This window comes from Drosophila ficusphila, unplaced genomic scaffold (genome assembly GCF_018152265.1).
Source record: "Drosophila ficusphila isolate 14025-0441.05 unplaced genomic scaffold, ASM1815226v1 contig_414, whole genome shotgun sequence".
Classification (NCBI taxonomy): Eukaryota; Metazoa; Arthropoda; class Insecta; order Diptera; family Drosophilidae; genus Drosophila; species Drosophila ficusphila.
This window is the reverse complement of record NW_025064328.1, coordinates 10,225,659-10,251,985: the sequence shown is the minus strand read 5'-3', so window position 1 is coordinate 10,251,985 and position 26,327 is coordinate 10,225,659. Positions and strand designations below refer to the sequence as shown.

Genomic DNA, 26,327 nt, shown 5'->3' with positions numbered 1-26,327 from the left:
GTGTAGTTGACGAAGGAATAGACTTCGGAAGTAATCCAACCACAGACGTTGCTCTCCCGCTGCTGACTAAAGTTGCATCTGGTGGTTGAACTGGATGAACCGCTGGCAGAAGCCCCACAATGCTGAGGTCTGTGGCGGCTTTAATAAATAGATGCGCTTTATTGTTGACTTTAAACTCAGTGTCGCTGCACGGTTTACAATGTTCGTTGAGTCGTATTTTCAAAAATCGGGATTCCTTGGTGATTACACACGGTTAAATGTTTCGTTTGTTAACAATTGCAAGCCTTGTTGCTTATATATTCTCACATAAATATGCTTATACGTGACTATTTATTGTGGTTTGTGTATCTGAATGGCATATCATTTGGTATACATATATCTATATTTTTTTTGGGAATTTTGAAAACATTCACTAGATTCGTACTTCAACTTAAGCAAGAATACAAATACATAACGAAAAGCAAGTAAGTTCATTTACCCTTAACTGACGTTTAGAACTAGAAGGAAACCGGAAATTGGCAAACGCAACGAGAAATATATAGATCGTAGATAGTAGTTCGTTAGTTGAAGATTGCCTCCACTGGGGAAGGATGTAAATACCGATGAGATTACGCGACAACAATATTCGTTTTCCGGTTAAAGCTAAATCCGGTTAAATTGTAAACAATACATGGAAATAGAGCGGCACTTAGTCGCGCGATGCACCGATGATAGTCAGAATGTACATGAAGATGTTGATGATGTCCAGGTAGAGATTCAGCGCCGCAAAGATGTACTCCTCGGGGCTGATTGAGTACTTGTGCTCGCCGCCCATCATCAGCTGCGTATCGTATATGAGGTAAACGGAGAAGAGCAGCGCTCCGATCGAGGCATACACCAGTGTGATGATCTTTCCCTTTACGAATATGGTCACGATGCCAAAGATCAGGAAAACCACCATGCAGGCGATGAGGATGCCGCCCATCATAGTGAAATCATATTTGGTCTGCATGGCGAAGATCGTTAGAGCCAGACAGACCGCAGCCGTTATGCCTACTGCCAAAAGAACCTGAAGTTAAGAAGTTAAAATTTGAATATGTCATCCTTTGGGTAAAAAAATCTCAAACTTACCTCTTGTGGCGCATATCTGGTGGCTGAAACTCCCATTAAGAACGATTGAGCAACCGTAAACAAACCCAGGAATATAAAGTTCGTTGGCGTCTGGCGACGCACACTCTCGCAGCAGGCCATGGACAGCATGGTCACAAGCATCACGCCCAGAGCCACCCAAAACAGCCAAATGTTCCTAGCGGCGAACTCCTTGGTGCCCTTGTGAAACACAAACAGGGCGACAGCTCCAAAAGTGACAAGGAGTTGGCCCTGTATGAAAAGAAATGGTATAGCCTTAATCTAGGAAATGTTAACCGGTAGTTTAAACACTCACCATCAAAATCAGGTACACCTTGCGTATGAATCCGCGTCGGATGCTCTGGTCGTCAAAGGAGAAGTTCTTGGGCTGGCTCTCCGGATCATCGTAGGCTCCATAGCCACCAGCAGACGGCGGTGGTTGAATAAATCCCGGCTGGGGGGCATAACCCCCGGGCGGAGGCCCCTGTCCGTAGGGCTGTGGATAGGGTTGGGCACCTCCCCCATAGGGCGGATAGCCCCCAGGGGGTCCTTGCGGCGGGTAGCCCCCCTGAGGCGGATATCCACCGCCATATCCTCCCTGAGGTGGATAGCCTCCGCCGTAGTTGTACTGCTGGTTGGGATCTGTGGAATAAGACATACTATGAATATAGTTCTAAAACCAGGGAAAAGAGCATCCGAGATTTTCAGCTACAGCAGTCTCTAACAAGAACTGTAAAATCTAAATGAAACGCTCCGTTGTGACGAAGAAATGCGGTAAACCAAGAAACAACTCTCGAGCAAATATGTACATACAACCATGATAAGAAGGGACAAATACTATATGTTACGAGATTAAGTGAATATGTTAAGAGAAAATGAATCAGAACTCAGGGCGGCTCTGGGGCATTACGGGCATTCAACGAGTCCACAAGCCCCTGGGACAAACAAAAGCATGCGTCTATAAACCGGAAAGCAGAAACACTCGCTTAGTATTCAAAGAGATTAAACCTTGGTATTGGGGGTACTGGGGAACACTTTGCCAGGACATTCTCGCCGGTCTTCTTTCTAGGGACTTTGATTTTTAATTCCGAAACCGCTGTGGAAAAGATTGAAGATCCAAAACTTTCTGTTAGTACGGCCTGCCCACTTCGCACTCACCTTGCATTGTTTTGACGGGTATTTTACCTGCAAAGAGCGATAATAACAAATCATTAGCTAATTTAATTAGTGAGAAAGAATGTAAATATTCCGTAGTTTCACTCTTTGGTGGCATGCAACTTTAATTATCAATCAACTTGGCACTTGCGTACTGCTAGAAACTTTCGCAAAGTTTTTGGTATGTTGTGGTCAAATGACGTGTGCTTTTGGTGTGGGTTTAATTATGCTTTTTAAATGTTAAGAGTCATTTAGGGAATTTACCTATACACAAGCGTTTACGCTTTAATCTAGTCGTAGCTATTAAATTGGTTCAGCTGGAGCACCACTCTCGCAAATAATACATACACAGCAGTTCGCAGTAAAATGGTGACTCACTCTTTTACCAGCTTCTCGAAATTACAGGGAAAGAACCTATTTCAAAAACCGATTGCCTTGACCTATAACCTATAAGTGTCAAAATTACTTTAATGTAATGAGTAATTACCTCTGGATTTCGCACTAGTTTGATCTAAACAAACAAATGGATGTTGTTTTTCTTAATAGTTGTTTCTGAAAATGAACAGAGATGTGCCTGCTGACTGTTATCGAAAAGGGGATGAGACAATCATTGGGGATGGGGTAATTTTAAGCAGCTGTATAAGTATTTATATTTTCAAAATCATTTTAACTTCAAAAAGTAATAATGTTTTATAACATTATAACTTTTGTCCAAAATATATTATTATATTTTATTATTTATTTATTAAATATATTTGCTCTTCGAGTATTACTTAATGTTTCATTAATACTTTTATAAATTTAAACGTATTTAGTCGCGAACAATAACAAAACATATGACGTCAAGAACTCAGAACGGTATGATTAAAGCGGCACCTTACCAACAGACGTGTAGCTATCGATGTATATCGATAAATTCGACAAGAACTGCACCGCGCTGCTGGCATGTGCAATAGTACACGACGCTCGTGAAATCTTTTCGTTTGTGTATTAAAAGGGCAAAATCTAGCTGGTAAGTCGAGTGCATTTGAGTGCACAACTAAAGCAATCAATAAGTATAGGGATATCCAGTGAGTGTCATCGTCCGTACACCAAAATAAGGTCGGCAAAGTTTAGGTTATGTGTGAGCCGCTTGACAAAGAGTGCCCCAGCCCCCGGAATTATGCGGTGGACATATGGGATATATAAGATGTTTTAGGGTGACTGAACTGCAGCCCGGAAACCAATGTCATTTATTCGCAAATGGGGCACTTCATCCGCCAAGTGCTATTTATAAAACCATGACGCAACGCATTCAGCACTCCTCCTTTTTCGCCTGTTGCTTATCGGACTAGTTTTGTGAGCCCCTTGTAAAGTATATCACCTACCTTTATTTACAGCCGTTTTTGTGCATTCCAAAATGGTCGAAGACAAGGAGAACGTGGCCAACGGGGAGCAGGTCTCCAAGAAGGGAGCTAAAAAGCTGGCCAAGGCCGCCAAGGTGAGTATCTACGAATTGCCGACGTGGCGAGGTCTCTTTTTTGAACCCCTGATAACAGCTTATAATCTCCATTTGTACAGAAAGCCGAACAAAAAGCGGAGAACGCCTCCACCGCAGCTGCCAACAATGCAGCCGGAGATTCTGCCGAGGATCACGCGGCCGGACGTTATGGACTCTCCGAGATGATCCAGTCCAAGGACAAGCGTAGCGAAAGGAATTTCTTCCCTGTCTCGGAACTGAATGGCCAGGTGGGCAAAGGACTCGTCTGGGTGCGAGGACGCGTTCACACATCGAGGGCCAAGGGCAAGCAGTGCTTCCTCATCCTGCGCCAGCAGAGCAGCACGGTCCAATGCATCCTGGCAGTGGGCGATATCATATCCAAGCAGATGGTCAAGTTTGCGGGCAAGTAAGTTTACGGGGTTTATCCTCCCAAATATAAACACTTCGATATCATATAGATATTGGGTAGGTCATATAGATATTTACCTGATAAAAATTGAATGGGGCAGATGATATAGCATCGCTTCCTACAACGGTCTCAACTGAATTTGTACATATTAGAATAATTGCAGTTTAAATATCTCTTGCAACTACCCTACATGTTCCAATTTCTGATGAAAACCTTCATTTCAAGGTGGAAATTTTAAAGCCATGCAAAAATATTGTTTTTTATTTTATTTTGTATTAATTATGATGATACAACATATTAGTTTTTTTTGGAAATTTTAAGCGAGCTGCAAGTTATTACACTTTTGAAAAGGCTTGACCATATATGCTTTAATTATTAAAATAAACAATTGAGCTCACGATTCCCTCTCTTTTTCCAGTATTCCCAAGGAGAGCATCATCGATATCCAGGCCAAGCCAGTGGCGGTATCCAGCAAAATTGAATCCTGCACTGAGCAATCGCTGGAGCTGTCCGTCGAACAGATCTTTGTGATTTCCCAAGCCAAAGCCCAGTTGCCGTTGCAAATCGAGGACGCTTCGCGTCCGGAGACTGCCGATGATGCGGAGGGCCTAAATATTCGCGTGAACCAGGACACGCGTCTCGACAATCGAGTGCTGGACCTGCGGACCCCGGCGAATCAGGCCATTTTCCGACTGGAGGCGGGAGTGTGTCGTTTATTCCGTGACATCCTCACCGAGAAGGGCTTCACCGAGATCCACACACCCAAGATCATTTCGGCGGCCAGCGAGGGAGGCGCCAATGTGTTCACCGTGAGCTACTTCAAGGATTCGGCTTATCTGGCGCAGTCGCCGCAGCTGTACAAGCAGATGGCCATTGCCGCTGATTTCGACAAGGTCTTCACCGTGGGCGCAGTTTTTCGGGCGGAGGACTCGAACACCCATCGGCATTTGACCGAGTTCGTTGGTCTCGATCTGGAGATGGCCTTCAAGTACCATTACCACGAGGTGCTGCACACGATTGGCAACACGTTTACCGCGATTTTCAAGGGACTGCGCGACAAGTATGCCCGTGAGATCGAGTCCGTGGGCCAGCAGTACAAGGTGGATGCCTTCAAGTTTCTGGAGCCGCCGCTAATCCTCCAGTTCGCCGAAGGCGTGGCAATGCTCCGTGAGGCTGGTGTGGAGACGGGTGACGAGGAGGATCTGTCGACGCCCAACGAGAAACTACTGGGTCGTCTGGTCAAGGCCAAGTACGATACTGACTTTTACATCCTGGACAAGTTCCCGTTGGCGATACGACCCTTCTACACGATGCCCGACCCGAACAATCCCGTCTACTCCAACTCGTATGATATGTTCATGCGTGGCGAGGAGATCCTGTCCGGCGCGCAGCGTATCCACGATCCCGAGTACTTAATGGAGCGGGCCAAACACCATGGCATAGGTGAGTCTATCCTAGATTTATACTCATTTTAAAAATAGTTAAATAATTTTAATCAATATAAAATAATAATTTACTGCAAGTGATGAATAGTTCTTGTTCTTAGTGTAGCTTCAATTAAATGACGACAATACTTGAGACAGTTTAAGGTCAGCAGTCACAAGATCTTTAAGTGTATAGTTAACTAGGTTTTTTATCTGTAGTGCTTATTTAAAACTGTTGCATATAGGTGATAACAAGTGATAACCTAAGTAATCTACCATTCCAAATGTTAATACTGTACTATATAAACTCCTCTCTTTCTTTAAGATACATCCAAGATTGCGGCGTACATTGAGTCCTTCCGTTATGGATGTCCTCCTCATGCTGGCGGTGGTATTGGAATGGAGCGTGTGGTGATGCTGTATCTGGGATTGGACAACATCCGAAAGACATCCATGTTCCCACGTGATCCCAAGAGGTTAACGCCTTAAACACCGAAAAACTCAAACAACTCTACTCTTTAGATGTGAATTAAATTCGATAAAACATTTGTTTTACTTTCCCTGTGACTTTCCAAGCATTCAGTTCTTTTTATTTCGTGTAAGTTTTTTCCCCATTTCTCAAGACTAACATGCTGAGGAGTTGTTAAACAACGAGAAAAATGTACGAGAAGACTGCCTAGAGTCAAATTTATTTGGAAACTCGTAAGAAAATAAATATTTGCCCGTGCGTTTTGTACTTTACTTTGTTGAAATTATTTGGCTTGAATGAAAATTTGGTGCTGACTAAAATGGAAGTGGAACGGTATATATATTTTGTTGCATAGTTTTGGGGACAGAAAAATGAAAATGAATTTGTACTATTGGAATCAAAATAATTTATTATGAAGAATCCACTCTAAGCTAAGGAATTGGATTAATTCTATTAAAACCAATTTAATTATGCAGAATGCAATTCAATAAATTTGACATTTCTGTATTTGCATTTGAACCAGTTTGAAATAATTTCCTGTTCTCCATGAGTTTTCGATGGTTAAAAACTACTGATTGGACTTCGGAAAACCAATGATTAATATTTTATAGTTTTCAAATTAAATTGGAAGAATTTTATTTTACGAAACTTAGAAAACTTCAGTTGGAAGTTTAATTCACATCGATCCATCTGAGGAGCACTTGGGTTTAAATATATCTTATGATAGGACTTCTTAAGATCTTATTGGTTTTTCTTGTGGACTTTTAGTATCTGTCTTGCATTCTGTGGACTTCTAATGTTCCTATTAGATACACAAACTCGCGGTTATAAAAGAGGCAGTGAATTTAACAATGGCTACAGTTCAAACACAAGCCCTTGCGATATCTTTTCGAAATTTCGATTTCATTCCTAATATTATCAGACGAGAGTGAATTAGGAGTTTAAACTTTTCCAAAGTTTAAACAAAACGGTAAGCTAAAGTTAGCTAAATAAACCCCCTACACTATCGTATAGAATCACAAACTGAGGTTGGCTCCCATTATTGACTGTTTAGTTTTATACTGATGCCTATAATTTGGTTTAAATTTTCAAAAACTCCTATTGGATTCCTAAGCAGATTTTTTTTCACAGAAGAGTCCTATTAATATGACTTTATCTTGTTAATAAAACTTAAGGTTTGCTAATTTTAATATAAAAACTGCAAGAATTTGAATTAGTTGACCGTTGTAAGTAAAGCCATTCTTGAAAAAAAATTTTAAGTAAACGCGATTGCGTTTGCCACTGTTCGGCACACTTGTCTTCTTTTTTGTTCAACGTTGGATATAACAATTAAAGAAGTAGTAAACACGTCTCTCACTTTTCCACATCCGCACCTTGTCAGTTCACAATCAGCAGCGAAATAAAGCCGAATGAACAGCACAATAAATTGTATTCATTTGCAATCAGATTATTATCAATACGGAAACGTCACGGCTGAAGGGGAATGAGGGCCTTGCAAGGGGGTTGAACAACAAGGACTGCGGGGGCACTGCAAACACTGTTGACACAGTTGGCGCATACTTTTCGCTGCGGAAAGGAACAAAAGGACGAAGAAGAAGCCCCCGTGAACGAATGCGAATTCCTTTCAATCTGTTTTGTCGAACTTTAAAATCAGAGAGAAACAGCAGGAGTTTCGTCTACTTGAGGACACAATTGAGACGCACTCCATTTTATTTTCACACCGATGTGGCATCGTTAACTGGAACCTGGAAACAACAACATTTGAAAGCAGCAGCAATCAAGTGGGCGGAGCCCTCCGATGAAACTTAGTCTAGTTATCTCGCTCTGGCAAATGAAACCTGCTTTGCGTGCGAGTGAGACAACTTGATATGGGAAATTGCCATTTTGTTTTCGACGCTGCGTCGGCTGCGCTGCTGCTGCTCTGCCCCCGATTGCATTGCATTGCTTTTGGTTTTACCGCTCCTTTCGCCAGTTTGTTTTTTCTCTTCCGATTGAGCGGCAGCCGGAGCTCTCCGTGTTCTTCTCTCTCCGCCGCGCGCGAATTCGATTTGAACGAAAACGCAAATCGCCAAAATTACAACGAGAAAATTCGAAATTTCCCAGTGAGCGATCGCGGCAAGTGCAGTTCATTTGTTTTCCAAGTGCCACAGAGGGAAAAATGAAATACAGATCTTCGCGGATGCTGAAATCGCCAAAATAGTGCCGTTCTCTTTCCCGCTTCCGCTCTCCCGATCCATCTATATCCCTCTCTCTCGCGCGCCGCCAAGAATTTATGGAATTTGGCATTTTGTGGATTTAGCGAAAATATTTTCATTGAGTGCGCCGGGCAAATGTTTGCTGCTCGTTTTCGGTTAAAAATAGTCGCACAAAAAGCTGCACCAAAATCTGAAGTATTCACGTGCGAATTCCCCAGCGCGTATCATTTTAATTACTATTCAAATTAACGACAACAACAAAACGATTCAACGAAAATAAAGTCAAGTAATGGCTTGCCAGAAGTTGTGAAATTGTTGAATATTTTTCAATAAGTGCACTGTTTCGAATGTTCTGTTGAATTCGCAAATGGAAGCTGCAAAACTTGTTGGATTATACTAAAAACTTTCAAGTGGTAAGTGCAAAATGGTGGTTTAATGTTCTATTTCATATTGTCTTATTTAACACGGATTGAAAATGATTAAATAAACTAGGTGTTTTGGTAGATGTTTATTAGTAGTTTCGGAATATGCGCAAAACAACTTATCGTATTTAAGCATTGATTTACATTTTTTTCCTATTTAACCTAACAAATCACTTTCTGTATGTGCTAGCCCTTTATATATTTTAAAATAATTACATAAATAATAATGCTTATTGGTTCAAAATGTGATTTTTGCAGTTAGCAATCTCATATGAATTGTTTAATTTGTAAATATTTTAAAACCATTAAAAATCACGTCTAAAAGTGTTTCATTGTCTTTATTTAATTTCCGACGGATTATATTTGTTGACTATAATTTTCCCGTCGGAAATTATTGTTGTTCATCCACTCTTCTAATTCATTTAATATAAATCAATTCTTTATTCGCAACCAAAATTTGTTAAAAGTTGTACTTAATTGTCAATATACAATTTACACATGCATATCGTGCACTTTATATGCCTTTAATAAGTTTTAACAACATTTTCAAACGCAAAGTTGGTTGCGATAAATTTATTTTTCTTTAATGTTCCAACGGACAAGTTTCTCGTTAACAATTTTACAAGAGCTGTAATTAAATTATAAATGGTTTTCTCGAAGCAAACATTAAAATTCCCAACATGTTTGGGTGTTCATTTTCCGATAGTTTATTTATTGTGAAAGCTTGCGTTTTTTAGCTTTTGTGGCCGTATTTAATCCTGGTTAGTGTTTGTTTACATGCAATTACTTTTCAACACAGTTTATGGTTCGAATAATCCCATCATTAAAGTCGGCTTTTACATAAATGCCAGAAATTGGCTCTTCGTCTTCGAATTTCTTTCCACAATTAGCAAATTGTTAATGTGTTTCTCCTGCACTTTTCTCCATTCTCCTTGCAGTTGGCAATTCTTCGGCGGAAACGCGGATGAGAAACGAAATTGACGTTCCAACGCCAAAGGGAATGGCCGCATGAAATAGAAAAAATAGAAAACGACTAACAGCAATCAACAATGTGGAAATGATAATTGCAATTGCCTGCACAAGCAAACAAAGAAGAAAGAAACAAGTGAAGAAAGCTGAGGAGCGACGAGGGGAGGAAACGAGACCCAAAAGAAAAAGAAAATACCCACGAACGGGAATGGCGAATGCATAGAAAGAAGTTTGCGAAAAAAAACAACAGAAAAATTAAAAAAGAAACATAAACAAAAAAGACGAAAAGCAATTATAGCTCTTGATACAAACGCGATGGTGTTTTACAATATGTAAATATAATTAGCCGAGCGGAGTTTTCATTCCAGGAATTTCGCCAGCCAACAAAAGAAATAAATACTACGACTTCAGCAACAATACAACAACACAAAACAAAAAACAACAACAAAAAAACACGCCTTGACTTGAGAGCCGGTTTTATAATTACTCGAAGCTCTTTACCTCTCCCTACCTCTCCGCCTCGCTTCCACTCTCTCTGCTCTCTCCAGAGAGAATTCCAGTCCCGATACGATTACGAATCCAATTCGAACCACGGGTATTGGTATCACAATTTCCCCGTTCAAGTGACAATACCAATTTAACTACCATTCATCGCAAAACCGCAAAAACAGTGAGTGAGTGTGTGTGAGTGAGTGGCAGTTGCAAGTGCGATTGCCACTGCGACAATGGCAGTGTCCTGCCCCGAAGTTATGTACGGTGCCTACTATCCATATCTGTACGGGCGCGCTGGACCAAGTCGATCGTTCTACCAGTATGAGAGGGTAAGTACTCCAAACTCGACTAAAACCAACTAATTTATATAAGGATTAGCAGGTTCAAACCTTTTACTCGGTCAAACTGTTGTGTTAAATAGTTAAACTTATACAAAAACTAAGCTGTAATCATGAATCTCCCACTGATTACAACACAAAGGATATGTGTAGAATCAAGTTTAAAAGATTTAAAAAAGTACAGAATTGGAGGGGCCTTAAAATTAAAATTAAATCTTGGGGAATTCAAGTTAAAATTCAAATCAATTATTTTATCATTTATGTTATGATTTTTAACATAATAAAAAGTTTATAACGGCAACAGCGCGTATGAGCGATAAATTTGACTAATTTCATGTATACACTGTATCCCAAGATGAAGGCCAGACTTTGAAATATTGAAATAACATTTTATAAACCTTCTTAACAGTGTAGATATTTCGTGATGGAAAATTGAATTTTGACAAAATATTAATTGCTAAAAAAATCGGCATCACAATTGAAAGGAATTATTAAAGCTAAATTCTTTATAAATTTTTATTTTTTTTACACATCATTTTGCTCTAAGAGTTTTGGGTATTTCTTAATAAATATGTATTTATAAAAACTATCACATTAAAAACTTTCAACAAAAACGTCAAACAAAACTTTTGGAGTATAAATTTGTTGCTTCGGCATTTTTGGCGATGTGACTTTTAAGCTTAAGGCGAAGCGGTTTTAATGGTTAATGCTCGTAAAAAGGTGTTAAAAATTTCCAAACTTCAAATTCCCTATCCAACGTTTATTCCAAATCAGCTGTGGAAAATTGTGGCTTACGGCTAAAGCGAAAGACTAGTTTTTAATTTGCTCAGAAGATAAGGATGCACACGTGCAGAAAATTAACAAAACGTTTACCTTTAGCTCTAAATTAATATTTTGGAAAACACGTAAGGTACTTCCATGAGGGCGAGTTAATTGTCAAAATAGACTTTCCCTACAATTACATAGTAATTGTTTGTTGTTTACCTAAACACACAAATTATATATACATATTTTACTACGATATTTCTTTACAGAGTGTTTTTTTAATATTTAACGGAAAGGCAAAATAACCTATTTTTACTACAAACTAAATAAACTTAAAAATGTATCACCATTTCAAACTAGATTCCACTTGATGTAAACATATGTTTTCAGTAGGCTTACAAATACGTTCTACTTTGCATAAACACAGAACTGCGTTGAAAGAGAACCACAAAACGTTTTGTAAAGATTCCTGTTTGTTTGCTTTCGTTTGGCTAAAAAGCGCACTTCTTTAAAACAAGTTTAGGGACAACTTGAGAAAGGGAAAGCACTGGTGATGAGTCATGTTGTCTTTTTGCTAGGACCCACATCCCTGGCTGATTGATGGCTCTCTTCAGTTCTTGCCAAGGCCAACAGCTACTGTTGCCTCCGTCAATTTGTTTCGACCCGGTCCCGACTGAATAATTAGACGCTTCTAACAAATCATAAGAATTCACGCAGAACGCAAATCGATTTGGGAAACCCGAAAACAATAAAGAACAAAAAAAAAAAAAAAAAAGAAAAAACTGGCGAAATAAAAAGGGAAACATTTCAAGGAATTCCACGAGCTTTGTTTCGACTCTCCCGCTTTTTGCTAACATTGATTTCGAAGATTTCGCTGTGATTTCTGTGACAAGTACAGAAAAGTTCTCACGATCAAAAGGGCCCATTGGTCGACTGGTCCACAGGCCAAAAACTCTGACCATGGAGTGGAGTGACCATGGCCGAAACCGTGGAGCAAAAATCCATGAGGCAGTTGCCGTTGTCGCTGGGGCACAAAGAAATTCTTGTGTCGCAAGTTCCAATTATACAAGGCCGCGGCACCAAATCGAAATTGGCCTTTTATGTAAGTAACCGATACGACACGATTCTGATTCTATGCTTTTGCATGCCCATAAAGAGGGACCGCGATAAACCCTCCAGTGTTCTCCTGTTCCTCCTGCATTTTGGCTCTTTGCTCCAAAGCAATCGCAGATTGAGTCAGCAGCTTTGGCCTCAGCTGGATGACCGGTTTATTTCGTCCCGAAAACGCACAATTTTCGTCCGCCCTTTCAACACTTAAGCCCAGTCAAAAAAAAAAAAAAAAAAAAGAAAGAAAAAATAATAAATAAAATAAAACAAACAAACAAAAACCTTGGACCGCTCGGTTAATTTATTGTGTGTATCGCCATTAGTTCTTGCCGATCTCGCTCTCTTCGCTTCCAACGCCATAACATAACCATACCGATTCGATCCTTGGGCCTTTTGTCAACCGATCGCAGATAAACCAGGGAGCTTCAACCCAAAAAAAAAAAAAAAAAAAAACAAAAATACAGAAACTGTGAGGCTGGGAGCCCCAAAATTTTGTCGCTGGTTCGTCTGCCGATCCCGGTGATTTATGCCGTGTGATCGGCGGTCTGACTGCTCGGCATAACCGACATATCGCCTGCAGCTAATAACACTGCAGCCGATACGGATACAACTACACGGAGAAATATAAAATTGAGCTATGCTATCTGATGTAATTTTGCTGCCAATTAGTTGATTGTTTTTTAATGTTTATTTATTAATACATCGACAAGATATTTACTCAATTAAAAATGTTTGCTACTAAAAAGTATGATATTTAGATCAGGTTCTTATTTTGCCATTTATATATTCAATTTCACTGAATATTATTATTATCCAAGAAGAAAAAATTCTTGTAGAGTAGCATTCTTTTACAACATGGATGATAATTAAAATATATTTTTACTATATTGCTCCAAACCAAACTCTTTCCTATTAGGAACCCTACATTTATAAAATGTTGCTTATATCATGAACTTAAAACCTTTTTATCTGACTTTTAAAGAACTTTCCAAGTAGCAAATAAAATGTATTTGAAATGCAAAAATTTAGATGATAAGATAAAGACACATCCTTTTTGGAAGAAAAATTATAACAGGAAAAAATGAAGTTTTAACTTTTGGTTCATTTTGTTGTTTTGCTAATGCAGAACAGCAATCCTTTTTCCTCAGTTTAACTAACTTTAAAGCTTTAATGTATGAGATACATTTCTTTTGGTGTACCCCTGCAAATCCAGATACAGCTGGCGGTTGCGAGTGCCGCTGTGCGTTTTGTATCTGTATCTGCGCATTGTTTCTCCTACGCTACTGCACTTTGGCCACGATTTGGGGACTCGCGATTCGCCGCGATTGGCGATGCGACGATCCGCCTCCAATTTGGAGCGACCGTCGTCGCTGATAGTGTTGGCCGATAAGGCGGAGCGCATTGATTATGTGCTTAAGCCAGGTGACAGACGCAGATACATGATCTGCCAGATATTTGCGGCAAGTGCCTGTGAAGCTGCACCTTTCGCCGGCAGCTGTATCTCAATCAATTTGTATCTGCGTCTATTGGCAAGACGCTTTCTGTCTTTTAGCCGTGACTCAGTGACTCAGCGCATTTTCATTAATTAAGTGGCCCGCTAAACGGGCAGCTGTTGTGTATCTGCGAGATACCCAATGACGCTCGTAAATCAGGGCCGCCGTTCGAGATGCACTCCTTCAAATGGTTCGTGCCCGGTTAACCCATTATTAACCCTGGGGCACGATCATAATTGGCATGTGCCTCAAAAGTCGAGCAGGGGGTTGCAGCGCCTCGCTTCGTTGCAAGTTTACACTTAAATTTAGAAAGATTTTCGACGGCAAATGTGGCATGGCGATCTCCAATGGGGTTAGCGAGGGGTCTCCATCGGCTTCGGGGGCCACTAATGGGCTCATTAGAAGGGGAAAAGGGGAAAACTCGGATGCGGGGGAGGGCCACTGGAAGGTGCTGCTCGTAAATCGTCGCCAGCGCCGCATTATGTTTGACACTCCGCTAAGTAGGAGATTGCGGCGTGATTATCGTCTTCTGGCCGCTCTCCTATTTCAGCTCCAACCCGGGATCCTCCCCCTCCCCCTCCCCTTTCCCCCTTCTCCACCTAAGGGGGAATCCAACCATTTGGAGCGGTGCAACCTTGGCCCGAGTCCGTGATAATATGCGCCAAACGCTCGTAAATTTAATGGCCTCACTCGCGTTTTCCATCAACATAAATTTTCTTATTGTGTCATTTTCAATTTGCTGCAGCGCGTCCCATAACTCATTACTTGCTCGCCGCCGACCTTTCGGGAATTCGCCCGGAGATCCACTTATAAGTCCAGAAATATAGTTTCGAAAAGAACGTGGCCGGAGAGTTAGCAAGTTTAAAAAGTGTAATAATGAAAGCCATCAGTTAAAGTTTAAGTTTGTGAGGAAAGTTCAGATTTACAAGTTAGAGTGAGAAATGTAGCAAAACTACTCAAAGTAGAAATGAAAAAAAGTAGTAACTATACAATGTTTTAAACTAATTGAAATAATCAAAGCTAAGCAGAATAAACGTTAGGTAACATCTTACATTAATATTGGTAGATTTTTTTCCTAAACTAGTTAAAAATGTTATTGTTTGAAAAAATAAAAAATACACACTTCTTACAAAAAATACTTATCTAGAAATACGGAAATAGTTTTCAGATGCAAAATATAATAACAAAATGGTTCGCTTCTAAATTAAAAAAAAAATGTGGTTTAAACAGAAGAAAGAAGAACACATGATGAATAATTATATAGATATATATATTGATACCTATCATCAGAGGAGTGAGTTGAGATCTTGTAATTTATAGAGCTAAAATGTTGCGATTGAACTTTTTAAAAATGGTTTTAAACCCACGTCCATAAATATTAAACTTTTCTTGAACAAACGTCAATGATTTGATCTGATTTTTATTAAAAACTTCTTACGCCTTGGTCTCTGGTTATGTTAGACTACTCGTATATTGGTCAACTTTTGAGGGTTCGTTTGAACATTTAATGGGCGCACAATATGAATAAAATTATGATTTTGAATTCCCTAAGTTGAATAGTTACTTGAAAGTAGGTCAAAATAAGCAGTATTAATAATCAAAATATTTTACCTTGCAGTTCAACCAGGACCTGTACTCGTCCTCGGGCGTCAACCTGGCGGCCTCGTCGAGCGCCTCCGGTAGCTCCCATTCGCCCTGCAGTCCGATCCTGCCGCCGTCGGTGAGCGCGAACGCCGCTGCGGCGGCGGTGGCAGTGGCGGCGAACCAGGCGAGCTCCGCCGGACTCCTGGGGAGCAACGTGGTGCCAGGAAGCAGCAGCGTCGGGAGCGTCGGTCTCGGGATGAGTCCCGTGCTGAGTGGAGGGGCAGGACACTCGCTGCACAGCTCGCACAGGAGCCACGCCCACTCGCACGCCCACTCCCTCGCCCACGCACACACGCACCCGCTATCGCACACACACACGCACACGCACCAAACCAAAGAAGAGGATCTCATCGCGCCGCGCAGCGAAGCTGAAGGTGAGTGGATCAGCAGGATCAGTTGTATATAGTAAACATATATAAATAATCAATATTAATATCTAGACGATTTATTGGGGTCAAATAAAATAGGTCTTATAAGATCTTTTAGGAGCTTTAAATATTATTCAAGAAACTCCAGCCCTTTAAGGTAAACCTCATTATGATTCTCTGTTTTACTTTTTATTATGTTCCATATTTATAAAAAAATTATATAATACAAATTTAAATTCAAGATTAAAATATTTGAATATGGAAAAATACATTTTTAGAGTACTTTAATGTAAAGAATGCAAAGAGAATAAAACAAACATGTTTAAAAATCCTCTTTTAATATTTATTGCTATCTTCGAATAACAAAATACAATTCGCATAAAAATGTAGCTAGCAAAAGTATTTTTATGGAATAAAAAGTCAACACCAACTATTATAATTGAATTGATTTGTTTAAGTTTATAGATGGGAAATTAGTTTCTGTAACAAACTCTCACTTAGCCAGTTAGTGACTTAATTAAAAAACAATCAGAAACAAAGGTCATGTAATGAGACTTAAATGAAAGCAGACAATTGATCTAGAAATAATTAATAATTCATAAGCAGAGTACTTCGTTTGCACGTGGCCAAATTGATGATTCGAAACATGGGTTTTCATTACAATATTTGTGCGTGTTTATTGGTATTGCCAATGTCAGTGGGCTTGCATCAGAAATTTTTATTTTGGCAGCAGAATGAATTTCAGGCGAGGGAAGTAGCCAAAGTGAGGGAGGGGCCAGATAGCCATCGCACATTCGTAGCTAATTAATTTGAAAATTCTTGAAATAGCTGACGAAGCACTCGCATTCCGAACCAGTTAGCATTCAATAAATTATATCATATTTTCCCAGCTGTGTGTTTTGCCATTATTTCGCGATTATTTAATAGTTTTTCCTCTCTCTAAATCTATATATATTTATTTTTTTTATTCCAGCACGCTTAGTAGGTTCCCAACAACATCAGCATCACAATGAATCATCCTGCTCCTCCGGTCCGGACTCCCCGCGCCACGCCCACTCGCACAGTCATCCGCTTCACGTGGGCGGCGGAGCGACGGGCGGTCCATCATCGGCGGGCGGAACGGGTTCGGGGGGAGGGGACGGGGGCACAGGCACCGGGGCGATACCCAAGAATCTTCCCACTCTGGAGGCGCCAATTGGCAGCGGAGGCGGTGGCGGTGGCGGTAACGGCGGATTGGGAGGCAGTGCAGCCGGAGGATTGGGGGGGAGTGGCCAGGGTCAGGCGCAGTACCTTTCCGCCTCCTGCGTCGTGTTCACCAACTATTCGGGCGACACGGCCAGCCAGGTGGACGAGCACTTCTCCCGCGCCCTCAACTACAACAACAAGGATGCTAAAGGTAAGTGCACTGATCAAAAAAGATAAATATATATAATGTATAGAAATTCTGGCTGGATGTGTAGAAAAAAGGTTAGTTAGGATTGCTATTTTTATGGGTTCTAAAAAATTAAAAACAATCCTATTACTATGAGTAACCCAACACTTTTAATAAGAAGGATTCGAAGCTATTGTATGTATGTTTCCTTCCTTTAATAATTTTATTTAATTACGTAAGGGTTTAAATTATTCTGGTTGAATGTATTGGTTTTCATTGGATTATGCCTTAGTAAAACAATATTTATTTTAATGCCTTGTATGTGACAGGTAAAAAGAAGCCTTTTTCTGCTTACAAGTATTTGTAAATTGGCATCCAATCTAATCAGCCTTAAACCTTAAAATGTTAAGGAAAGTTTTTTCTTTTTAAAACCTGTCAAAGAACATATAATATAGGCACCTACAACTTTTTTTAATAAGTTAAAAGTTTAGCTTTTATTTAGCTTTTTCAACTTAAGCAAAATAGCAATTGCTCTAAGACCTGTTAATAAAAATTATCTCAAAGAAGTGTTAAAAGCCGAGTTGCAGTACAAGCGTTTTTTTTTTCTTTTTTCCTTACGCCATAAATCAGAAACTCTTCTTAAAATGTCGCGACCCCATTCCTTTGTTGGTTTCACAATTTCCTTTATTTGTTGGCTTTTGATAACTTAATTCCGCTTGTGTGAGCCCCTTCAAGCATTTGAGAACTCGGTTCCTTTTGTTTTAGTGTAGGAGGATAATCAGCTTGTTTTCCCGGCCAAACTCCACCCCTTTTCGAGTCATTTGCGGCTGCGGCGAGTTGTGATCAAAGAACCGCTCGTGTCATGTACTTGTCCCGGCTGTCAGTTTGCGTGTTTGCCTCGATTTGCGGCACTGGCTCACTTGTCCCCCAAATGGGGGCATAATTAGGTGAAAAATACGCCAGCGGTTCCAGCAAAGTTATTAAAATGTTCTCGGGAAATTTACAACAGGCAAATTATGCCTTTCGGAATGTGTGAGTGTGTGGGAAAGAATGGGGCGATGGTTCGATCGACTAGGAAAAATCCAAAATTTTCACTGTGTTAAGTGGTTTTAGTTGGGAGCAACTTTTTGTGCTGCTCGAAACTTGATTGATGACCTTGTATCGATGGAGGAGATGTCGGTTAATGTGTGTAAACTTTATGAGTGCAACAATATGGCTACGAAAATATGCAGCTCACCCTTAGAAAATGGAGAGGAGTATTCTTACAGAAATCAATAAATAAATGTGGCGTCTATTCAAATTTAAAGTAAAAGAAAACTTTGAATATAAATTCAGAACGCTTTTTGCCAGATTTCTACATAAAAGTAAAGTAATAAATGTTTAATTGTAGTGTTAATATCCGCTTGGAATAAAATAGCTTTCTATAGAAAATTAAAAACCTCTTTGACATAATTTCTTCATAAGTAAATTGGTCAATGTTGAATAGATAAATTAGTTTGTAGCCAAATCTTGGCAGCTGCCATTAACAACTTGAATATATTTTAAACAAATTTTAAACTAAATTGAAAATGAAAACTAAATGATGGATTAATTTGTTTACCAGCCATCACTTTAAATGCTTTTAAAATAAACTATGTTTTTTGAGTCTCATTAAATCCATCTTTTGTTGCCAAAACTATTTTAAAAATGTAGATTTTGCCTCCACTCATTGCTTACCGTATAGAATCACTTTAAGATGCCACTTTATACCGTCCCCGAGTTTTTTGAGATGTCTGTGAATGTGAATGCGAATTCGAATGCGAATGCGAATGTGAATGCGAATGCGAACACTCACAAGCGAACTCACAAACAGGGAAAACGGGCGCACAATAAAACAAATAAATCAAGTTGCCACTTGCCACTCGCTTGTTCTTTCGATTTCAAAATTAATTACCTCCTTTAATGAAGATAAACGTTTCGTTTGTTCATGCCTGTCTGTTTTGCCTGTCCGTCTATCTGCTGCATACAATATATAGTACTGCATATATACAAAAATAAGCCAACATGTGTACACGAGTATATATCTTTTTGCGTTTCACTCGCTTCTTGTTTTTATTTTCGATGCAATTTCGCTCAGGCATAACGATTTTCGACTTGTCAAGTGAAGATTTTCATTATGATCATCTTGGAGCTCTGCTGTTAATTTGCCTCCATTGCTCAATCAATCAATTATCCCCGAATTTAAATGCCGAGCAGGTGCCGGCAGTCGTATAACGGTAATGCTAATGTTTCGTACGTGCCCCGCCCACTGGGCGAATTCACCGTTCCACCGCCCCCTCGATTGGAGCACTTTGCGGTGTATTCCTTTGCCGCACCGCCAATTGCAGTTAAACCTGGGATTTTATTGAGTTTCTGTGGCTGCTCCCCCCCGATTTCCTCGATTTCCACGTCTGCTTTGAGGAAATGCCACCACTTTGATTGTGCGAAAATTCAGTTTCCATTCAATTCCCCATTCGTTATGCGATAATTGGAAATTTTCCGCAGGCTGCTTAACTACGAATTTACGGTGATTGGTTTGCCGAAATTTAAATCAAAATCTGTTGCGAGAAGGCCAATTAATGGACCCGCAAATAACTCAAATCTCATGGGAATAAAAATTTCTATTATTTCTGTTATTACTAAAATGCTTATTAAAATGGTGATTAAATTTAAAGTGTATTTTGATGCAAATTTACTTTGGTAATTGCTTAAATATATTTTGCATTTTAATAAATGTTAAATCATTACCGATCCTTAGAAATACAATTTGATTCTTTTAAATAAAAGTAAAATAAATCTTTGACTTGGTTAAATATTAAAGCTTTCAAAATCTTTCAGCATGCAAAATTCTTTTGCCATTTCTGAAGTCAATAAAATCAATAGAAATTAATTTGTAAGCTCTGGGTCAATAATCCAAACATTTTCGCTGTTACCAAATACATTAGGGTGATTCGATTTAGCAAATTCCCCATCTTAATAGGGTGCTCTTGGCATTTTTCGTGCAACTGCTGCACAGTGGCACACATTGCCGATTTTAGAACTGTCCCTTAAAATACAATCTGAGCAAAAAGTAAACAACAAAGTGGTTTTGTTTAAATTTGTTTACTTTTTTACCCCTTCCGCTCCGTCTTTCCCCTCGGAATTCTGCTTAATGGTATTTAAAGTTCATTTTGGTCATTTGTCTATTTGAGACCAGCCGCACACAGTTAAACACTTTACGTTTGTGCGCTTAAAACTATTCAGCATTTATATAGATTTTTTTCGTAATGCAATGTGCTCCGTCTATATATGCTATATGCACAGATATATACATATATACATACGTTTTTATATATATCGCTAGTTGGAATGTGCTATGAAATGTCGCCGGAATGCGATGCGGTCGATGTTGATGTTGTTGTTTTCAGTAGTCAGTTGTTGTTGTTGCAGTTGTTGTTGTTGGACGGACGGTGGCAATGCCGAATGCCGCATAGATTCCTCATTACGATTTTAAAATGCATTTCAATTAACTGCTCCGCACCGAAAACAAAACGAATCCGAAAGAGGGCATCGCAGAAGATGATGAGATAGCCACGGCACGCTTGCACTTTTCTTCTGTTTTTCCCCTCCCTCCCGTTTTCCCCTCTGTTTTCCCCCACATTTTCCCTCCATTTCAGTTTTCAGTTTCGTTACGTTTCTCGATCAGAAAAAATACCCGATTCATCAGGCAGCCTTTTCTTCCCATTCCGATTCCGCCTCTTTCCTTTTCGTTGCGAGGAGCATTTAATTAGATGCCCGAAGAATTCGATTTAAAATTCCTTGGCACCCGCTGCAGCCAGGAGAACAGTCTCCCCGAAACCAAACGAAACACAAACAGAAACCGAAACCGAAACAGATAGAGATACAGATACATTTTGAGATACGCCAGCAGATACGTGTGCAAGTGCAGGGACACATAGAAAAACACATTCAATATACAGTTTACAAAAATTTGTATTTGAAATTGGAACAAATTTGGAATTTACAGTGATTCTATTTGTATTCGAATTCTTAGTTTAGATGAGTCAAATTAAGAGCTTTTTGTTAATTTAATTTTTAAATGTAGCTTAGGAAAGTTTCTTTATAATATAAATGCCTCCATTTTATTTTTAAGTATTTTCTACCCATTGAAAACACTTTGGACTCAAGTCAGTTTTGATTTAATCATTATATATATGTTTCACTTCAATATGATTTTTAACCCACGAACTTTTCTTCTTTTGACCAGATGGTATCAGTATTTAGTATTTGATATGGAAAAGTTCTCTTTATTGAAAATGTTATCAGTATAAATAATTTTGAATACAAATAATGGTTGTCTTGTTTATGATTCTTTAACTACATATATTTATAGTTATAGTTTTTTTTAAAACCAATAATTTTGTTCACTTTGAACTTAAACTATGAAAGACCACCTTGGGCTATATAGTATTTATTTTCTGTGCAAGAACAGACTATCTGTCAACGTTGGCGATCGAACCTTATCGGGTCACCAATCGCCACGCTCTCTTCATTAGGCCAAAAGGTGAAAGGTGGCGGGGGACAGGTAGAGCGGCTTTCGCTTTTGAAGCCCGCGGCGGAAAGTGAAATGCTAACTGAAGGAGCCGGGGAGCAAATATCTTCGGCAGTCTGCTTGTTTGCACATTAATGGGAATTCCACGGCCTCAGCTGAGCGAGTGAGTGAATGGCGATGGCGATGGCGATGGGATGATGACGACTTCTGTCCGGGACGAGTTGGGAGAAAAAAAGGCACGCGGCATGGCATCCCGTATTCAGTATCCGCCAAACAGCATCCAGCATCCAGCATCCCGCATCCAGTATCTGAGTATCTGAGCATCTCAGTATCTGGGTATCTGAGTATCCCAGCCGAATCGTCATCATCGTCATCAGCATTCATGGCACACTCGCCAACGTGCCGGCCAAAGTTGTCGAATCGCGACGGCAGCCAAGCACAAACATTACACATCCCCACATCCACATCCACATATCCCCACATCCACAAGTACAAGCACATCCTCCAGCTTCAACCTCATCCTCGTCGGAAACCTCCTCCAGTTGTTGTATATTTTTCTCTCGAATCGAGTTTGGAATGTTGTCAACGCAAATGCAAGCCTATGCAAGTTTTTGGTATCTCTCCAGCCAGCCGCTCAATTGCAGTTGCTATTTTTGGGGCCGCGGCAGTCTCCTGGTCTCCTGAGTGGAAAAAGGGAGCTCCATTACACATAATGGAGATGTCTCCGTGGCTCCTCTTGGCGGCTGGCGGATGGCGGCGTTGCGCGATTTCATAAACGCGTAGATTTACAACCATTTAATACAAGTGATGATCCTGAACAGAAGTGCGCGACAACGAGGCACGGACGACAAACCGAAAACATTCCGCTCAGTTATTTGCAACAGGCCATGGCGCCGCCACCGAGGCGCAGATGGAGATGGAGATGGTGATTCTGGCTGTGAGCTGGGGATCCAAGGAGAGTCCCTAACCAATCCCGAAACCCAGGCCGAAAGACCCAGCCGAATCCCCCCAAGACTCGTATGTCTCGGGTTGCCAGTTAATCATCGCCGCAAGTGAATTGAAATTGCCCCTAGAGGCGAAGGCATAACACCTCCTTCTTCTCAGGCGATTACTTTCGAGATATTCGCGAGTGCTTAGTCGCAGGGATAGTCTTTAACTAGACGCCTTGTTTACAAATAAGTCTGGGTAGCTGGTATTTCTTAAATATAAAGTAAAACTGAAATTTGTGGTATAAACTTCAATAATAGATTAGATTTGTGTACGGTTTTAAAATTATAATAAATTCTAATCGTATTTAACTTAGGTGGTAAGAACTATTGATCCAGATTAAAACTATATAAATATGTTAATTATATTTTAAAGTGAACTTGTGCCTATATTCTTAATGCATTAAAAACTTTCACATTAATGGTATTTTTCTAATTTAACCGTTTGCTTAGAATTGAAGATTAAGTTCTTCTACAATTTGTTGATACAATTTCCTTAAAATATATACATAACAGATTATTAACTTTTTTTCATTTCATTGCACTTATAAGAACTAAAAGCTTGAATATTTTTCCGGTCTAATAATCTTTGTATTATTTATATTATTAATAACAAAAACCCCTAAATTCCTTACGCTTTGCTCCCTAGATTGTCTCAGTAATTTGAGCACGATTAAACAATAAGCCGTGCAGCATTATCGTTTTGTGTAGACAATAACCTGAAGCTATTCCCCATTTTGTGTTGCAGAGAGCAGCAGCCCGATGTCGAATCGCAATTTCCCACCGTCGTTCTGGAACAGCAATTACGTGCACCCCATACCCGCGCCCACACATCACCAGGTAAGCCAACAGCCCAACAGCCCATAACCAATAACAATGTGAATGGCCAGAAGCCGATTACCGGCAATACGTGCCGCAATTACGACTTCAAGGAGCCTCCGATTCTGCGGCAGCTACTCCTCCTGTTCAGTCCTATGGTAAATAAGTTGTAATCCGATGGGATATCTGCTCGTATCTCTGCAGGTTAGCGACTTGTATGGCACGGCGACGGACACTGGCTACGCCACCGATCCGTGGGTGCCGCACGCGGCCGCCGCTCACTATGGTTCCTACGCCCACGCCGCGCATGCGCACGCCGCCCACGCCCACGCCTACCACCACAACATGGCCCAGTACGGCAGTCTACTCAGGCTGCCCCAGCAGTACGCCAGCCACGGCTCCAGGTGAGTCCTGCACTCCTTACTCCGTTGGGGGATGTCCTCTCCTTTGATCAGGTCATGACCTCTCTCGGGTTTTCTATTTCGTTTCGCAGGCTGCACCACGACCAGCAGACGGCCCACGCCCTCGAGTACTCCAGCTACCCCACAATGGCAGGTGAGTCTACCATATGAGTTGCTATTACTATATTTAAGATATCCAAATTGGAGGAGTTACTATTACTGCTTTAAAGATATGCCAATGAGGTTGTACTTTCAACACTCGAATTTTATGTGGGTTACACTCATAAATATTTCTGTATATCTATTCGGGCTCAGCAGAACTACTGCATGAGTATTTAAGATTACTCAATAAGTTTTCAGGAACTACTTTATTACAAATATTATAAAAATTTACAGATTTAAAATATAAACTCAGTACTAATAACATAACATATAAACTCAACAGAAACAGTTGGCTTTAATTTGATATAACTTCCATACCAATTCTTTCTCTTCGATGTTGTCTTATAAGATTGCTTTCAATACATATATCTATTTAGGTAACCTAAATATGGTTTTAGAACTAACAGCCTAAAATATGTGTTAAGCTTTTTTGACTTATGCATTTTAGATGCAAAGTAAAGCAGACAATATAACTTTTTATGTAAAATATATTTTATGTGTTTTACTGTTAGTAAAAGTTTGCAACCTCTGTTTTAAAACGAATTGGTTAACTATAAAAGAAAATCTTGCAGTTAATTAATTACTTACAAGCGAAAAATTTAATAAATAAATTAATTAATCGTGACTTCTAACAACTAGAAAATTTTAAAGCCAAACTTTTAGTCATAAATCATAACGAAAACCAATTACCCATCTTAAAATATGATTTTTTATTCTGTTCTTCAGGTCTAGAAGCGCAAGTGGCGCAGGTGCAGGAGTCGTCGAAGGATCTGTACTGGTTCTAAGCATCACGTGGCGATGGAGAGCCAGGAGGAGCGCCTTCGGCGGATGTATAAACCCTGACTTGGAGGATCCAGGGACAACCCGGATCGAAACTCTCGGAAGCCTCGTATACACAGCTCGACTTTCGGTCGGGCTTTTGAAACCGCTTCTTAAGCAAAACTGCAGTCTGTGTTTCTGTGTGAGCAAAACAATAACAAACGCAAAGGATTTTGAAATTTAATTTAATTTACCATAATGTTTAACGTTTAAATATAATTCGTAAGCTTAAAACACCTTGTAAACAGAAATGATTATCGCGCATTCGAGACCATTTTTTCAGCGTAATTTGATTTTGTAAGTTTAGCATCCCATATCAGCAATTTAGACACATACAATAATGAATATATACACACTATATATATAAATATACACATAAATATATTATATATTGGTATTCGTAATCAGCGTTGGTAACGTTTAATAATCGACATTTCTTGTATAGTTAACGCAAACTTTGACACACACTTAAAGCAACAACAAAGTTAGAATTTATTTTGTTTAAACTTCGATTTTTGCAAATTTCAACAAACTAGGATAACAAGAATCAAATTGAAAAAAATGAGACGCAAAGCAAAACCCAAACAAAAAAAGATAAATAAAATAAAACGAAAACAATTTGAATACAATCAATGAAATGAGTTTGAGTATTTCTAAGGTTTCAAGAAGGAGGCAAAAGGTAAGATGAGTTCACATTTGAGTTTTAAAAAGCTTTAATTAGTTGTATATTGCCCTGCTAATGATTTCATTCCGATTAAGCCCAGAGAGACAATCAGATAAGCAGCCAAATTTCATAATCGTCGGCTCTGAATGCTTTCCACGCCATTTAGCCAGGCGCCTTATTAATCTCAAGCTATTTATCATCCCGAAAACAGGCGATCCCAGCCCAAAACCCAACCCGAATCAAAACAAAACAAAAACAGAACGAAACGAAATGAAATCCCCGGAGGAATCTTGCATAATTAATGAAAACACAAATCTCAGATAGTAGCCAAGTGGTGGCACAAGTCATAAATAAGACGCCGGGCTCCTGTGACTTCTGCGGTTGCAACTGCAACCGTGACTTTTGGCTTCGACTTCGGGAACTGTGACTCCACTCTTCGTTTTTCAACCGGATGGACGGGATACTCTTAGTGCTTTTTATTCACTACACAATGAAAGTAGGAGGAGTGTGGGAGAGGGGGGAGGCGCAGTCCATATTATTGACTTTCAATGACTTAACGCACAGTTGGCCAACGCACCTCACCTTCGATCAGCGGACCATGAACAGTTGGCCAAACGCGATCTCCTGCTCATGAATTAAAGAAATAAAACAAACGCGCGACATGCTCCCGCTCCATATTCTTTTTATTTATTTATCTTTTTCTTTCTTTTTTTTTTTT

At 39.8% G+C, this 26,327-nt stretch overlaps 3 protein-coding genes across 5 annotated transcripts; 2 read left to right on the top strand and 1 right to left on the bottom strand.

Annotated features, from left to right (window-relative positions):
• The first annotated feature begins 40 nt into the window (after positions 1-40).
• Positions 41-6,311, top strand: LOC108096673 (aspartate--tRNA ligase, cytoplasmic). Of its 2 annotated transcripts, none has more exons than XM_017198453.1 (5): positions 41-127; positions 3,642-3,742; positions 3,823-4,148; positions 4,570-5,594; positions 5,901-6,311. In XM_017198453.1, the coding sequence occupies exons 2-5, from the start codon at positions 3,662-3,664 to the stop codon at positions 6,062-6,064; spliced, it is 1,596 nt and encodes a 531-aa protein (XP_017053942.1). In that variant the 5' UTR covers positions 41-127; positions 3,642-3,661; the 3' UTR covers positions 6,065-6,311. The 2 variants fall into 2 exon arrangements, with proteins under 2 accessions (XP_017053942.1, XP_017053941.1); XM_017198452.1 differs by lacking the exon at positions 41-127 and adding an exon at positions 3,158-3,274.
• LOC108096674 (protein lifeguard 1) lies at positions 140-2,871 on the bottom strand. Of its 2 annotated transcripts, none has more exons than XM_017198454.1 (5): positions 2,750-2,871; positions 2,116-2,203; positions 1,424-1,749; positions 1,111-1,359; positions 140-1,048 (listed from the first exon to the last, which is right to left on the bottom strand). In XM_017198454.1, the coding sequence occupies exons 2-5, from the start codon at positions 2,153-2,155 to the stop codon at positions 689-691; spliced, it is 975 nt and encodes a 324-aa protein (XP_017053943.1). In that variant the 5' UTR covers positions 2,156-2,203; positions 2,750-2,871; the 3' UTR covers positions 140-688. The 2 variants fall into 2 exon arrangements, with proteins under 2 accessions (XP_017053943.1, XP_017053944.1); XM_017198455.1 differs by lacking the exon at positions 2,116-2,203 and adding an exon at positions 2,266-2,292 and having other exon boundaries at positions 2,750-2,862.
• Positions 6,312-8,484: 2,173 nt separating the features above from the next.
• LOC108096869 (protein vestigial) lies at positions 8,485-25,332 on the top strand. Its single transcript, XM_017198796.2, has 8 exons — positions 8,485-8,652; positions 9,600-10,451; positions 15,444-15,843; positions 16,811-17,233; positions 23,493-23,584; positions 23,768-23,967; positions 24,057-24,118; positions 24,853-25,332. Exons 2-8 carry the CDS (start codon positions 10,356-10,358, stop codon positions 24,909-24,911), a joined length of 1,332 nt encoding a protein of 443 aa, XP_017054285.1. The 5' UTR covers positions 8,485-8,652; positions 9,600-10,355; the 3' UTR covers positions 24,912-25,332.
• Positions 25,333-26,327: the final 995 nt, after the last annotated feature.

What these genes read in the sequence shown, in the direction of transcription:
- LOC108096674 (XM_017198454.1), bottom strand. Translation starts at nt 2,155, where the DNA reads ATGTCCTGGCAAAGTGTTCCCCAGTACCCCCAATACCAAG. An exon ending in CCAGTACCCCCAATACCAAG is followed by an intron (nt 1,750 to 2,115) that starts GTTTAATCTCTT and finishes CTTATTCCACAG; the next exon opens with ATCCCAACCAGCAGTACAAC. An exon ending in AGGTGTACCTGATTTTGATG is followed by an intron (nt 1,360 to 1,423) that starts GTGAGTGTTTAA and finishes CTTTTCATACAG; the next exon opens with GGCCAACTCCTTGTCACTTT.
- LOC108096673 (XM_017198453.1), top strand. Translation starts at nt 3,662, where the DNA reads ATGGTCGAAGACAAGGAGAACGTGGCCAACGGGGAGCAGGTCTCCAAG. An exon ending in ATGGTCAAGTTTGCGGGCAA is followed by an intron (nt 4,149 to 4,569) that starts GTAAGTTTACGG and finishes CTCTTTTTCCAG; the next exon opens with TATTCCCAAGGAGAGCATCA. An exon ending in GGCCAAACACCATGGCATAG is followed by an intron (nt 5,595 to 5,900) that starts GTGAGTCTATCC and finishes TCTTTCTTTAAG; the next exon opens with ATACATCCAAGATTGCGGCG.
- LOC108096869 (XM_017198796.2), top strand. Translation starts at nt 10,356, where the DNA reads ATGGCAGTGTCCTGCCCCGAAGTTATGTACGGTGCCTACTATCCATAT. An exon ending in CAACAACAAGGATGCTAAAG is followed by an intron (nt 17,234 to 23,492) that starts GTAAGTGCACTG and finishes TTTGTGTTGCAG; the next exon opens with AGAGCAGCAGCCCGATGTCG. An exon ending in CAGCTACCCCACAATGGCAG is followed by an intron (nt 24,119 to 24,852) that starts GTGAGTCTACCA and finishes TCTGTTCTTCAG; the next exon opens with GTCTAGAAGCGCAAGTGGCG.